The 17,180-nt window shown below is 31.4% G+C and overlaps 1 protein-coding gene across 3 annotated transcripts; it reads left to right on the top strand.

The window, feature by feature from the left end:
* Positions 1–2,391: 2,391 nt before the first annotated feature.
* LOC141682972 (pentatricopeptide repeat-containing protein At1g74630-like) lies at positions 2,392–15,343 on the top strand. Of its 3 annotated transcripts, XM_074487661.1 has the most exons (6): positions 2,392–3,608; positions 3,681–4,716; positions 5,136–5,226; positions 9,795–9,874; positions 10,001–10,128; positions 15,206–15,343. In XM_074487661.1, exons 1-2 carry the CDS (start codon positions 2,513–2,515, stop codon positions 4,481–4,483), a joined length of 1,899 nt encoding a protein of 632 aa, XP_074343762.1. In that variant the 5' UTR covers positions 2,392–2,512; the 3' UTR covers positions 4,484–4,716; positions 5,136–5,226; positions 9,795–9,874; positions 10,001–10,128; positions 15,206–15,343. The 3 variants fall into 3 exon arrangements, with proteins under 3 accessions (XP_074343762.1, XP_074343760.1, XP_074343761.1); XM_074487659.1 differs by having other exon boundaries at positions 2,392–4,716; XM_074487660.1 differs by lacking the exon at positions 9,795–9,874 and having other exon boundaries at positions 2,392–4,716.
* The last annotated feature ends 1,837 nt before the right edge of the window (positions 15,344–17,180 follow it).

Below are 17,180 nucleotides of genomic sequence, written 5' to 3'. Positions count from 1 at the left end.
CAATATTTACTTTATAGATTAGTAAACATGGATTTACACAGCATGCAATAAGATGTACTAAACCCTACTTTAAGTTATCTCTAAAGTTTTCCATTTCTGGCTTAATGTATCTTTGCAAATCGTGTAGGTCTGTGACTTTCCTTTGTCAGTTAATCTCGGCCTTTGATCTTGCACTCTTCAAACTGCTTTTGTAGACTTTTCAATCTAAGTGATTAGATCGTTTATTGATTAAAAATATTGAATATTTAACTTGTCTGCATTCTCTACTTGAAAAGCATGTCGAGATCTCCAGTTTGATCTATTGAGTTGTGACATCTCGATAAGTATAATGGCTTATCGAGATCTTTTAGTTCTCTATAAGTGTCTTTGACTTGTCGAGGTCTCTGAGTTGTCTATAAGTGAATTTGGCTTGTCGAGGTCTCCAAAACTCTGCATGTAGAAATGACTTGTTGATATCTTTGAGATCTCTATAAGAATTTTAACTTATCGATATCTCTGAGATCTCTAGTGAGAAAATTGACTTGTCAATATCTCCAATCTTCATCTCTTCATTTTGACTTGTCAATATCTCTGAGTTCTCTATATGCAAAATGACTTGTCGATATCTTCAATCTTCATATCTTCATTTGACTTGTCGATATCTCTGGGACTTCTCTATAAGCCAATTTGGACTTCTCGATAAGTCATTCTGGAGTTCTCGAATGACTTCTCTATATGACTTGATCTGTGACTTGTCGATATCTTGACTTAGAATATTTTCCATAAAATAGATTTATTCAACTCCAAGTTTCTGTATCATTTCTCTGAGGCATGATCTGTCTTGATCTTCTTTCAGAGTTTATTCCTTAGGCTTGAACTGTTTACAAGAAAATACTCCAGTCTGATCTTTTAACCATTTTACAGACTCAAATAATACAATACAAAATACAAATTTAATTATCAATACAACTGAATCTTAAGACTATCAATTTGACTTAGTCTTATTATAGTACAGGCATGTTTTGCACAACAAAAATAAAACCATCATAGTACGTTATTATTTGATAATAATTTTTTAGATTTTTTATTTACATGTTTTTTTATATAATCTCATGAAATATATCGTCAGTTCTATCTCCGTATCCTTATTCTCTTCAGGATCCTTATTCTCTTGGATCATGTTTGTTTAATATTATTAAGTAGGAGATGTGATTGTAATCCTTTAAAATTTTCAATTTCATATTTGTTTTATAAAAAATTAGTGAAGGGTTATTCAAGAATTATAATCTTTCAAATTATTATATCTCATGTTTATTTTGTTGGAATAGAGTATAAGATTATAATCTCCTCTAATACTTGGTGAGAAGAGGTGTTATTTTTTCGCATCTTAGAAGTCATTTTTTAAAGAATTATAATCTTTACACTGTAATCTCATGCGAAAGAAACATAGTTTTGGAAAATTTGAAGAACTATAAATTCCAAGTACTATCACTCAAAACAAACATCAGATAAAATTTTAAAGGATTATAGTCAAATCGTATAGTTAATCCACATAAAATTTTAAAGAATTATAGTCAAATCCTACCCTTAATTCTTCTAGACAAACATATTATATAATTATTTAATCTATAGGAGTAATCTTGATGGGATAAGTTATCCCTATATTATTATTCCGAGATTATATTCTCATCAAACAAACATGGCCTCAATTATTTGACTCTAGTTCATTCTCTTCATCAACATTATACTAAAACAAAGTACAACTGACGTCATCATAACCTATGTGGCAAACTCACCTTTAATCGCTTACATCATCAAATCGTATGTGTCAAATTCTCATTAATTTGATGATGTCATCATCCACTAACAATCCTCTTCTCCTCTAATTTATTTTCATTCAAATCTCTCTCTCTCTCTTTATTTATTATTTCATCTAATTCTCTCTCTTACTCATTTATCATTCCCTTTCTTCCTCATTTTTATAATCTTCAAAAATAATTTTCAATAATTCACTTTACTCCACTAATTTTATCTTATTCAAAATTAATTTTATTTACACAAATATTCATTATTATATTTTCATATTTAATAAAAAGTTGTTAATCAAGTTTTGTAATTTGAGTAATATTATTTTTTTAATTTCTATATTTATAATATTATTTTATTCTCATTATTATGTTTTAAAAATATTATATTAATATATATTCAAATTAAGCTATTTTGAAATAAATTTTAAAAAATAATTAAAATATAACCGGACATCTCTCTTGGGAACTAATCTAGTTTTATTAAGAAAAAGGAAATCAGTAGTTTAGCTCTTACAAAAACGAGATGTTTATCAAATCATGTGAGCTAATTAAATTATTGAGAACACATGATGGACAAGTATTTTAACTATTGAGATGGAATTTGGCAGTTATGCCTAAAATTAATTACACTATACTAAAATTAAATTTAATTACCAGCAAGTAAAGCTTCCATTTCACCTACCTAAAGGAGGCGCGAAAAGGTGTTAACAAAGTTCCATTTAAACATGCGGCTCTTGTCTAGTATTGTCACCCAACTTAACTATAAAACCATCAAACAAAATGTAATGTCCCTTATACAACAATCAACTGACCATATTCATCTTCTCCAAATCCACGTATTAATCCTCAAAACCTCTTTAGATATCGACATTGTTGTCATAACCAAGCTATTAGCCAAGATTTTTTCTCAGCCGATGCTGACCGCTAATGATTTGTCGTATGCCCGCAGCCTGTTTGACACTATTCCCCAACCAGATACTTTCATGTTCAATACTATGATTAGAGGTTACTTAAAATCGAACAAGCCTGAAGATTGTTTGTCAATATTTACGAGAATGTGTCATCAGGATGGAGTTTGTATTGATAGTTTTAGCTTATCGGTTGTTCTTCAGTCGTGTGGGAGATTGGTTGATTGTAGAAATGGGAAATCTTTACATGCGCATTCTTTGAAATTTGGGTTTGAGTCTGATATATTTGTTCAGACGGCGTTAATTGAAATGTATGGGAGATTTGGTTTGGTGGATGTTTCGAGGAAAGTGTTTGATGAAATTAAGGATCCTGATTGCATTTCATGTAATGTTTTGTTGGCGGAATATGTTAGAGTCAGAGAGATGGGCTTGGCTAGAGAGTTTTTTGATAAAATGTCTAATAGAGACTTAGTTTCGTGGAATACTTTGATTCATGGATATGCTTCAACCGGTGATGTAGAATCTGCCCAAGATTTGTTCGATACAAGTACTGGAAAGGATGTTGTTTCCTGGACTTCCATGATTGCAGCTTGTGCAAAATCAAGGTGCTCTAGTAATGCTTTGAAACTCTTTCGTGAAATGCAGTTATCAAATGTAGTGCCTGATCAGGTCACCATGGTTAGTGTGTTGTGTGCCTGTGGAGATATAGGTGCTTTAGGTATGGGAAAGATGATCCATGAGTACATTAAACGAAGTGGTATTGAGATAGATATAAGGCTCGGTACGTCTATTGTTGACATGTATGCAAAGTGTGGGGATATAGACAATGCAATGTGTTGTTTTAAGCAGATGAGTAAGAAGGACGTGTTTGCATGGAGTGCAATGATAATGGGGCTTGCTAACCATGGATCTGGTGAGGCTGCACTTGATCTTTTCTTCAAAATGATATCTGAAGGAACTAAACCTAATGATATTACCTTCATAGGTGTGCTGACAGCTTGCAGTCACATTGGTTTAGTTGACAAGGGGTGGACATATTTCAATTCTATGAGTGACGTCTATGGTATCGTTCCGAAAATTGAACACTACGGAAACATGATTGACATTCTGGGAAGAGCAGGGAGACTTCAGGAGGCTAGAGAATTTATTAGAAGCATGCCTTTCGAACCAGATGCAGTAATTTGGAGAGCCCTTCTTGGAGCTTGTAAAATTTATAGGAACGTAGAACTAGCAGAAGAAGCTATGATGAAACTTGTGGCAATAGAACCCAATGTCGACGGGAATTTTGTTTTGTTATCAAATGTATATTCCCAAGCCAAACAGTGGGACAAGGTTGTCAATGTGAGAAGGATTATTAAAAATAACAAAGTCCATCGGATCCCAGGGAGCAGTTCAATTGAAGTGGGCAACGTAATAGTTGAATTTGTTGCTGGTGATAAATCACACGTGCAGTCCGATCAAATATACAAAATGTTATCTGAGATTATGCATAGATTAAAAGTAGCAGGCTATGAACCTTTAACAGCCTCTGTTTTGCAAGACATTGATGAGAAAGAGAAAGAGACTCTGCTAGCTCATCATAGCGAAAAGATTGCGATAGCTTTTGGTATTCTCAATACCGCTCCAGGAGTCCCTATCCGAATTGTTAAGAATCTCCGTGTTTGTGATGACTGTCATTCAGCCATTAAAATTATCTCTATAGTTTATAATAGAAAGATCATCATTAGAGACCGGAATCGGTTTCATCATTTTGTTTCAGGGACATGCTCATGTAACGATTACTGGTGATACTAGAAGAAGGGGCAAATTGTTAGCAAAAGCAGTTATAGGTCTTCTTGTATATATAATGGTTGATATTGGTAGAGAAGAAATTATCGCCAATTCCCTTTTGCACGCAATACAATCCAGCCCAATTGTTATCTCGTTGAGAATTGAACAACTTTTAGCACTCTTGATTGAAAACCCTAGATGTTTAAGTTTACTGTGAAAGGGCAAAGCATTTGACAAATTCAATCAAGCAGGTACCAAATGTGGAAAAATTACATATTCACTTTGTATTAATTATAATGTGAACAGAATTTTAAGCTTCTATTAAAAAGTGAATTCTCTGTTATCATTGTCCGGTATTCTTTATGTGGATTCAAAACATGTTTGTTTCTTCAGTGGGATTATTCAAGGTCTCCGTGTGAAATAGTGCAGAATCTAGTTTGCATATGAAGTTAAACTCAGATACCAGCATCTTGTGTCCTACATCCTTATGATGGAGTTATATTATTATTATTTTTTTAATTATTAACCACGTACATTAAGTCCATATATTGTAAAGTGTCATTTATTTATGTGCTACCATTTTGCAACCTTTGTTTCATGTGCTTAATAAATTGGATTTTTTTTACAAATTTTCACAGAAAACCATTTGAAACATTTTTTGCTGGTGCAGTACTGCAGTAGAAAATTATGGACAACTTGGAGCTGCTCAAGGAAACTTGGCAGGACTGCAGGACAAATTCGATTCGTTCTGTTTCTATCAGGTACAAAGTTGGTCATCTGTAGTATTTACTGATACTTTTTCTGTTTTTGGTTTAAAATTTTATTAAGATCAGAAGTGCCTATTTTATACTATTTCATTACCAAAATATTTTTATCCATGAAGCTGTCTATAACTGATCTTCCCAGCCAAGACCTGCGAAACTAAATTTTTAATACTATATCATTAGTTTGTGTAAAACTGTAAATACTTGAAAAGTGCAATGGGTAGTATATTAAATGGTTGGAAAAACAAAGATAGAGAAGATTAGTCTTAGAGGAAAGAGGAAAACATGAGGAAATAAAGAATGACCAAATTGATTAAATATTGAAAGAATATATAATGAAGTTCCAATGATGTTGATTCAGAATTTATATGTAATGTCTGATATAATTTTCAAATTAATTTTGATAGTTGACCTTCCTGATATAGCTGCTCTATGAAATCTGTAATTTTTTAGCACCTGTTATTGCTTATAAAAGCATCTGATGCATGCTGATATTTATCGGATGCTCTAAAATTTTGGTTTCTGCAATAACTAACATTGTGTCTGTTTAGAAGAACCACATTTGCAGATATTTTATAGTAAATAGTGTATGGGGTCGTGCATGGAATGAGCTTCTATATATTGAGACACGTACATATATCATATGTTTATTTTGGCCTCAATGTAAACTCTATATACGTATATCATATGTTTATTGATGTTGAAGTAAACTTCCACTGCAGACTAAAATATATTTTAATTTGAATTTGGGAACATAATTGTTTTCGGAAGTAACTTATAACTCCACCATCATAGACATACCAAGTCTACTTGGTTTTTTCAAAAAGCTAATAATCTTAACAGTAGATATAATATTTTTAGCTAGTGTTAGGCAGGTATTTAAAGTTCTGTTTTATAATAAGTTGGTTTGCGTCCTTTTACAAACTGGAATAATTAAACGGAAATAAGTCGAAAAGCTAGGTCCTAGTATAAAATTCCGTGATAGTTATTCATCTTACATAATGAATTTGCAAAGCATATTTTCAGAAAATTATTATCATAAATTTTCTGAATTGAGCTTATGCTGGTAGTCTGACCCCTTAAAGTTTCCGTCATTACCTGTATAGTGTATCAAGAAAACTGATGTCGGATACAGCTACAAACCTGAATCAAAGAACTGTTGAGAATATTTTTTAAAACTTCTAGTGAACTTTTAAATTCCAGATCTGATTAGCTGAACTTCAGGTTGCGGTTGTGTTTTCAATTTAAATATCAAAGGTATATGGTTAACATCGGTATCACTATTAGGTGACAAATATGTAAGTTTGTTCATACGGTAGTCCCAGATCACATATTTGAACAAGCTAGAAAGACATGTATGGGCTAATTATTTTGTCACCTAGGATGCCTAGGAGCATGGGGTAATAGGATGATCAACCTATTTGCTTGACTCAATTGGATTACTAAGAGCATGTGGGTTGATTTGTTGGCGGGCTTATATTATCGATACCGCTATTCCAAAACAAGTGTACCCAAAAATATTAATTATTACAAGGCCAAATCAGAATGTTATGCTCACGTGTTAGGGGTTGGTTTAGAAATTTACTCGACATAAATAGTAATTATACCCTTTTAATCATTTTGGTTTAATAGTCACACCTGGATACGTAATGGGTCGGTGATTCTTTAGGCAACATCTGTCTGTGGTTGCTTAGAATCATCTCCAACCCATTACACTATCTGCACTATGATTATTACACGAAAATGGTGTAACATTTGCACAATATATAAAATCAAGATGTCCAACAACTCAATAAATACCGATCCAAATGGGTACACATTAGTTGTAACCTTGTGCTTATAAAGGCATCCAAACTTAGTGAAGATGGGAGATGTGAAATTTTTCAGACACCCGCATTATTGCTTTGACGTCCTCGTTGAGCTAACAAACTAAACAAATGATTTTTACTATAATACTTAAACTTTAAGAAAAAATATTTGATTCTACTGTAAAATCATTTTGGACTGTTTCTTCACTATGATGAGTGATTTTTCAATGATGGTACTTAGTCACTGGTTTCTAATTTGTATTTTAATATTGGTTTATATTTGATCACTAGCTTGTATATATAAAGTGCTATTTCACTAGAAATATTCGTATAATGAAAAGTAGAAATTAAAAAAAAAAAATTAAATCACGTCGAAATATAGCACATATGGGATGCAAATTGATCATTGGGAGATGGAGAAAAATACAGTGAAGTCGGATTTTAAAAAATACTTACCATTTGACGGGAAAAATCAAATTAAAACGGAGGGGAAAAACTGAGATTCCGTGTTGGAGGGTGTAGATTCGTTTTGTGTGGTGCCCATGGGGGCCATTGGATTAAATTGATATTGTGGTTTATATTAGTTTCTAGTTTTCATTTAAAGGTTTATTTATATTTGAACAAATGCCTATATATATAGGCTAGTGATCAAATATAAACCAATCTTAGAATACAAACTACAAACAGTGAACAATTAGAAACTGATATAGGTATAATTAGTGATTATGAAATAATTCACTTATATATTTATGATGGTGGCACCCCTCATTTACTGATCAGTATTATGCAATGTAGTGATTCTCAGTAATTTAGTGATTATTTATGTGTTATTTAGTGATCGACACTAAATTGTTAATATAGAATTTGTTTTTATATTTAGTGATTTTCAGAATGTAAATTAGTGATTTGCAGAGGTTTGTAGTTTGTATTTTAATTTAGTTCGTATTTGAGTAAGAGTCTCTATATATTTAGACTATTGATCAAATACAAACTAAATTTAAAATACAAACTACAAACCAATAACAACTACATATTTAACTCCTTTCTCTCTCCTCCATGTGCACTATGTATTCATGTATGTATTTTCTCCTTCATTTTTATTTTGATTTTTCCCGTTAATCGGTTAATTTTGATTAAAATATAACCTCGCCGTATTTTTCACCGTCTCCCAATAATCAATTTGCATATCATATTTGCTATATTTTGGCGATAAATCAGTATTTAAGCTTACCCGAATCACTAAACCGAAATCAGTACTATTTCAGAATTTAGTAGACTTTAGTGATCCTCGTAGGCATAAATAGTGATTTATCGCCAAGAATATATCAAGTATGGTATTTATTTTTGACTATTAAAGTATGGTATTTATATTAATTGTTGAAGGATGTAGAAAAATAAAGTGACGTTCGATTTTTAAAAAAGTTCGCCAATTGACGGGAAAAATTCAATAAAAATGGAAGGAATTAGGTGGAGTTGTGTGTGGGAGGGTGTATTTAAATTGGTTATGGTGCAGTTTTTAGTTTCCATTTTAATTTTGTTTGTATTATAGTAATACTCTCTCTTTATAGATATATATATATATATAAAGTTTTACTTTAATACAAATTAAATTAAAATACAAACTATAAACCTTTGAAATCACTAATTTATATACTGAAAATCACCAAATATAAAAATAAATTATATATTAACAATTTTGTGGCAATCACTATATTACACAAAAATAATCACTAAATTATTGAGAATTACTAAATTTGATATTACTGATCAGTAAATGAGTGGTGCCACTGTCATAAATATATAAGTGAATTATTTTATAATCGCTAATTATACTTATATCTATTAGTAATTGGTCACTGGTTTGTAGTTTGTATTCTAATATTGGTTTGTATTTGATCACTAACCTATATGTATAGGATCCTGATCAAATATAAACAATATTAGAATAGAAATAAAGAAACAGCCCAGCCCAACAAGAACTTTAAATACACAACCCCGCACACAACTTAAATACACCCCCACCTAATCCCCTCCCATTTTAAATGGATTATTCTTGTCATCCAACGAGTTTTTTTTCAAATTTGACTACATTGTAGTTTTGTACATCTTCCAATAATTAGTATGCATAACAAATATGCTATATTCTGACGATAAATTATTATTTATTCTTACGAGAATCACTAAAATTTACGGAATTCTGAAATAATAATGATTTCGGTTTAGTAATCCCGGTAAGTGTAAATAGTGATTTATCGCCAGAATATAGCAAATATGGTATGAAAAATGATTATCGGGAGATGGAGAAAAATATAGTGAAGTCAGATTTCAAAAAAAGTTAATCAATTAACGGGGAAAATCAAATTAAAAACGGATAAAAAAAATAGATACATGTAGATGTACGAGAGGGAGTGACATGTGGTGAAGATTCAATTAAAGTTAAAATAATTAATGATTGCCATTAGTTTCTAGTTTTTAGAATAAGTTTGGTTTCTATTTGATCATCTCCCTATATATAATTAAACAAAATTTAATGTCTTAGTTTAACATTACGTAAGGAGTTCATATTTTGATTAAAAGCAAATTTAAGCCCATTTACAATTTTTTTTCAGTTTATAAGAACTTAAGATTGCACAAAATAAAAAAAAAAATATTTACTTTGTTTCTTTCCAGTAAAATTTAAACTTAATAAAAGTGCTCCAAATTTTTACTTACGTATCTTTAGTGCTCGAACCACTTTTTTACTTAATTTAAGTACAGGTCTTCGAGAACTTTGCATGCTTCACATACACAAACCAAACAAACCCAGAGACCACTTGGAAGCCACAGTTCACCTCTCTGTATGTATCTATACATTTCTTTTAATATGCATCTTTCATATATGTATGTTTTTCTTTTATAGTTAATTGTATCAATAAATCTATCAATGTTCTTTTAGATTTTGACTTAAAAACATTCAATTGTAGATTTACTTTAATGGCTCCACTAAAAGGAAAGAAGAGACCGAAGATGGAAAGAAATGATGATGGTCGTGTGCCTTTGATTTACTTATCTTTTGTTGGATGGTGGACTAATTTCTCACAAAGGATCGATGGTACCGTTTAATTCTTATGCATAAGTTGTTTTCAATTTTCGGTTTTGAATGATAATTAATTTTGTTTGTTGATTACTTTATGGTTTGATTTGTTCGTGTTGATAACTTTCTGATTTAATTTGTTCTTTTTTTGATAAGTACTTTGATTTTTGCTTGTTCATCCATATTTGATTATATGTTGATTTGGGACTAGTTGATTTATCTTTTGAGTTAGTGACAATGCAATTAGATAGAGAATGAATAAATCCCCAATTTGTTGTTTCGGAGCCTTGTTTGAACTAAAATTTCTATTTGTCACTTTATACATAAAGGAAAATATACACTTACACTTATTTTTTTAAGTTGTATATTGTAGTATTCGAACGAGTAATATATTTTGAGGTCATGAGATTTCGCAAAGAATTAAGAAAAATTAATGTGATTGCTATGTAGCTTGTTCAAGATACTTCAATTTCTTTGTTTGCACTCCGTATTTTGGAAACAAAAAATTTCATATATTTTCGTAGGGGCATACATAGAACAAACTATGTGAAAAATAATCATCGTTTAATCATATAATTTTCTAAACTTAATTTTTCACATGTAAAATTAAATTCATTAAAATGAAATGTGCATGAAAATGTCATGGGTCTGTTAAATATTATAATTAGATTTTAAGTAACTAGTCCGTCTAAAACCTTAATGTTTTAAGGTGTCAGAGGAAGGCCCCAACATGATCTTATGCTACAAAAAAAATTATTATTCAACACTCCCCCTCAATTATACGATATGTTTCGCTACTATTGAGAACAACAAATATAACTAATATCAATACCCCCAACGAATATTTATATTAAATAACTGGGGTTGGGAAGACTCGAACCTGAGACCTCATTAAACCGAGCTCTGATATCATGTTAAGCAACTAGTTCGTCTAAAATCTTAAGGTGTCAGAGGAAGGCCCCAACATGATATTATTCTAAAATATTATTCACGCTAGATAACATTGTTGGTTATATTTGCTTTTCCGCATTTATGTGCAAAAAATACATTTAAATGGTAAGGGCTTGATTTTAGGTCAGCCAATATTTAAAATATTTCTATTTCCATAAGGTCATATTAGTAACTAAATTTGTGTCTTCAATTTGCTTCGTGTCGTCTAAGGATTTGGGACAATATATCATTTGTTATTTTTTTTAAAAATGTTTTTATTTGCTTAGATCGGGTTTGTTTCTCTTAACACTTAGATTAGGGTAAATAGAGTTAATTGCATTTTACACATGTTTCTATTATTTGCACGTCGTATCCCATATGTTTCAGAAAAAATGACAAATTAACCATATTTTTAATAAAATTAACAAATACAACTATTCTGAAAAATGTGGCCAATTTTAGTTATTTTGATACTCCACTAGTAGTTGAGTATCTCATTTTATATAAGATACTCTTCCATATACGGAAGACTCTGTTGACAGTTGGATATCTTATTTATATCAGATACTCCATTGACAATTGGATATCCAAAAGGCTAAAGTTGGCCAAATTTCAGAAATTGGTTATTATTTTTTATTTTATATAAAAAATAGGTTAAAGTTGTACTTCACCCAATGTTTCAAGCTCGATACCCCTACATGTTTTTCATCCTGAACCTGACCGTTAACATTAGCCAGCAAAATAGTCATTTTACCCATGTAATAAAGATACAAAGTAGAGTAAATTGCACATACATCCTTCGACTTTCACTTTAATTTCCTTTAATTTCCTTTTTATCATATATGTTTTGAACCTTAAATTACTTACATTGTTTTGACAAATTTTCCATTTGTTTCCACAATTGATGTCAACTATTAAAAGAATAATTTGCGGATATTTTGTTCTTATATGATGCTTTTTTATTCGAGATGGATTACAAAGTCTTTGAAAATTTTGATCCAGTAAAAACTTGATATGTTTGTGTATAATTTTGCACAAATGAAATTCTATATATTTTCAATAATAAACAATTTAAACAAATACATTCAATATTATATAACCAAAAATTCAACAATTATCAATATAAATCCAATCACATATATTTGTTTTTTTATTGTGGAGTTATTGTAACCCCAGTACCGCATCGACGCATATGATACATTATGTTCAGTTTATAAGCATGTGTACTACTATTAAGTGCACCAACAAATAATGATTTTATGGGTGTCTGTAGTGGGCTTGTGTATTACCCAGTTTGTTGTTTTGGGCCAGTATACTTCGGCTTAGTTTTTGATTCGGAATCAGGTTGTGACCCGATTTTGAAAAAGACTTGGGTTTTGAATGGGTTGTCCTATGAAATTGGGATCCAATTGGATCACTTTCGAATTTTTGGTTATATTAACTGAATGCATTGTTGAAATTATTCGTAAATGAAAATATATAGACTTACCTATATACATAATTATATATAAGCTAGATTTTTAATGAATCAGATTTATCCTTGAAGGCTCAAAGACTTTACAATCCATCTCAAATCTAACAAACATAATTTTACAGCATGATATACTCAAAAGTCAAAATGCCCTTCCAATAATTGAATTCAATTATGAAAAGGGATAAACTAAAACATTTTCCAAAAGGATGCAAAAACTGGTTTGAACCTCATGGAAGATGTAATGTTTTCCTGGGAGCCTCTGACTTGCAATGGATACTAAAAAATTTCCATCTATCTATAACCAGTTCATATATTGATCCAGATTTTAATATGAAAGTTGTAGGATTCTTTGCAAATTGAAACTTATTGAATGGGATATATGCTATCAGTTGATCGAAAGAAGGTTACTAATTTCTATGACATTCTCGTAAAGAATTTCTTTATTCATTTTTACTGGTTTAGATATGTATGTATATCGAAATATGCACGGGTTCATCCTTGCGTGGGTCAAACATTTTGTAAATCATAAGTAATGCTTATAGCATTGGGGTTCTCCATGAGCCATGTAACTTCATTGAAATTTCTTTATGATCTCGTTAATGACAATGTAATACGGAAGTGTTATAACTTCATTGGAACGGTTTGGTAACGGTTACGGTTTAATCCCTATAACCGAACTGAAAAACCAAGCCGTTTATATAATATTATATATGCAATTACAATAATTTAATATAATTATATATATATATATATTTACAATACAGAATCTATTCGGTATAGTTGAGCTTTAATTATATCTTATATATAATTAGAATAAGGGAGATAAAATGGTTGGGTCGTCAGGGCTAATATCGTAAATTAATTTAGAAAATTAAAAATACAGTAGAGTCATACATCGAGCCTATCTCTGAGTCTTTATCCATCGAAATCAATGGTTAAAACTTGCCTGCAACAAGACTAATAGATATGATTTCATTACAAATATACATGTAATACATATTATTGGAATCTTAAAATATTGAAAAAAAATAAAAAAAAAAAGAAGAAGATAAATATGCATAATTGTAAATATAAATTGGTAACAATTTAACGGCCTGATATTTCGTAAAAATAATTGTATGTTATACAAATGTTGTTATGATCAAATATAAAAATATAAAATATAGGTGAAAAATACATTATTTAAAAAACATAAAATTATTTCAGGAATAAAATTGTTATATTAAAATTTAGTAAAACGAAGAACAAAAATTCTAATAATAATTCTTATTAAATATTTATAATCATCGTGTGCGTTGCACAGGTATAAAACTAGTAAATATAATGAACAGAAGCTGTGTACATAAACTTGTTACTCCTTTTAAGTCTAGTCTGTGACATCATTCCTAATTTGTGCACTGTCCAATCCTATACAATAATTACTTATTTTTTAATTCAAAATTTAGATACAAACTTCGTAATTTTATGATAATAAAAATTATGCTATTGTAAATTTTAAATATTTCTATGCTATAAGATTTCCAATCTACAAATTTGTCCAGTTGTATATTACCGGCACAATTATTTTTAAAAATTTGTACAATTGAATATTATTGGAAAAATAGAAAGAAGAAAAACTTGGCTGGTGTATGGGTCATCTAGTGGCTTAGGAAACTTATTGCATATTATGTGTAAGTCTTCTATCTTCTTTCTGGAGGTTGCTTGCTAGTTTGTTACTTATTTTGTTTCCATTTTACATTCCAGTAATGCTTTTATATTTTTATACATTCCTGCAATGATTTAGAGAAGGTTAGTTGAAAACTGTCTTCGTTCTATATATTATTTGAGAACATGCAACATCTAGACGTACTATCAACAAGGTTTTATTAGGGTTTCTGTCTTGGCCTGTTATTGCAATTATTATTAATAATAATGATAATAATGATAATAGTAATAATAGAAAGAAACAGTATCAATGTCTAGGAAACAGATGTAATGTACCTCGAAGTTGGAAATTGTGACATGGCACAACCGTCAAGTAAACAGATTTCGTAAATGTATGGTTTCCTTGATTCTGTTCTAGGTACGAAATCTAAAGACAGGGATAGATGAAAGATGGTTTTGAAATTCCATGTTTCACTATCAACTTGATTAGAGTAGTAGAAAGCTAGATGAAGTATAAATGTTGATACCAACATAGAATTGTAGTACGAGTCAATGTTGTTGAACAAGTTCGCAAATTTCTTGTTCACTTACATTATCGTTGTAATATGACATATACTTTAGATATGCTCTATTTTATGTCATCTGTAGAATGAATGGCCGAGTGTTATTTATTCAATGTAATCATACAGTTTCCTAGTCTCATCCAGTGGGAGCCTACCCTGTGGCAGAAGGTATGTCTTGGTCCTCCCTGGATGATGCAAACGAGCTGTTATATCATTTTTAGACTTGTACATGATCATCTTGCTTGCTTTATGTGTTTAATTTTGTCTACGTTTCAATATCCCATATGATATTCATGTTATTTCAGTTTTTAAGGTCATTTTTCTTACGAGTTTATTGTATTCATATATGAATGATCAAAACAAACTGAAATAAAATATTCGCAAATAATCAAATAAATCATTAAGAATTATGCTTGGTTAGTTAGCTATTTATTTATCATTGGCATTCCCTGGGCTAAATTTCTTGGTCTTCTCTTCTCTGCAGGACTTTTTCCTCCAAAAAAGGACTTGGATAGATTTGAACTATTTTTCAAGATGTCCAGAAATACTTTTAATTACATATGCTCTCTTGTGAGGGAGCCTATGTCCAAGTCAGGAAACCAAATATTCGATGATGGAGTTGAAATGTCCATATATGACAAAGTAGCTATCGGTATAAATAGGCTAAAATCTGGTGATCCGCTAGCATTAACTGCTAAACAGATTGGGGCTCATACACTTACCATCACTAAGGTTACATGGTCCTTTGTCAAGGCTTTGGGAGAAAATGGCCTTAACCACCTCCAGTGGCCGGCCGCTGAAGAAGAAATGGCACGCATAAAGGCAGAGTTTGAAAGTATACAAGGGCTCCCTAATTGTTGTGGTGCTATTGACATCACCCACATCCAATTAAAGGCATGCTCGTTTTCTCTGAAAAATGCCGCGCTGCGTGACAAAATGAACAATCAAAGCATGATGTTCCAGGCAATTGTTGACCCGCACATGAGGTTCCGAGATGTATCCTGTATATATCCGGGAAGTATGACAGGGTCCTCTGTGCTCGGCAGCTCATCATTCTTCCAGCTCTGTGACAAGGGAGAAAGATTAAATGGGAAAAAGATAAAGCTCTCAGATGGTACAGAAGTAAGAGAGTATATAATTGGGGGTTCAGGCTTCCCCTCTATTGAATGGCTTGTCACGCCTTCTCAAGGAGATAAATTCTCTGAAGGTGAATTTGACTTCAATAAACAACATTTCGAAACTTGGAAGGTTGGACCTAGGGCATTGGCTAGGCTAAAAGAAGAATGGAAGTATCTTCAAAAGTTAATCTGGAAATCTGAGTTACATAAGTTGCCAAGAACGATTTTGGCCTGCTGCATCTTACATAATATTGTCATAGACATGAATGATAAGATGCATCACGAGCTATCTTCGTGGCTCGAACATGATCCAGGGTACCTGCCAGAGATTGATGAATCTGGCAACAATTACACAGAGCTGAGAGAAAAGCTGTTGCTCTACTTGTCCGGTAAGCTGGAACCGCAAGTTTAACGTGCTTCTGAATATCAAACTGAGATTTTACATTGAGCTAGGGTCTTGATGACTAGCAAATTTCAATGATTGGAATTATGACTTTTAGAAAGCTTTGTATCATGCTTGCTAGATTATTATTTTTTTCATGCATTTATGGGTATGCTGTCTAAACAATTATGTTTTGAGTCGGTTTGTCTATTTGAAAATTGGTGACTTTGAGTTGAGAAGTTTTTAGAAATTTAAATTTGCATGTATCGTTTCCCAGCGGATGGTTACGAAGAGCATGCAGATTGTTGCATGTCTTAGATATCCCTGTCCATTCTCTAAAATGAAAAGATCCAAGTGAAAGTAGCACGACCTTCCTAATTACTCTAACACTCACTAATTTTGTTGAGAAAATTTTGTTCATAACACAAGTTGATACATGAGTTATTATTTATTTAAAATCATAACCCTGGTACAAAAATATTAGAGGATCCTATAGTCTTTCTCCACCAATTGACCAATAGTTGTAAGATTTTTATCAATTTATGGAACATCTGAAGTAAGTTTCGAACCAGAATAACCTTGAGTTGTCACTGTGCCGCTGTGTTTTGTATGCTCACTTATCCTATTTTAACTCTGGAAATTGCAGTACTATCAAATTCTCAAAATAGCTCGTACGTCATAAGTCATGACTAATCATTTACTATTATAACTTATCATTTGTTACCAAGTTGTTTTATTGAATCTGCTTTGCCTAATCCCCAGATGCTGCGTAAGATCTACTACGATGTTAACAATATAGTAAAAGGATTAAATTTCGGGTACAGAACGACTGCGTGTTGTTTGGATGGCAAGCCGCCTTCTCGGACAAAATGCAATTGGTATAGACGTATAGTTTGTACAGAACACATACGACATTGGCTGTAAAACAGGGCATGAAGGCCTTGCTGGTGGCGAACAAC

Source organism: Apium graveolens, chromosome 9 (assembly GCF_009905375.1).
Source record: "Apium graveolens cultivar Ventura chromosome 9, ASM990537v1, whole genome shotgun sequence".
NCBI classification, from domain to species: Eukaryota; Viridiplantae; Streptophyta; class Magnoliopsida; order Apiales; family Apiaceae; genus Apium; species Apium graveolens.
The sequence above is the reverse complement of the archived record's forward strand: the minus strand, read 5'-3'. Positions and strand labels throughout refer to the sequence as shown.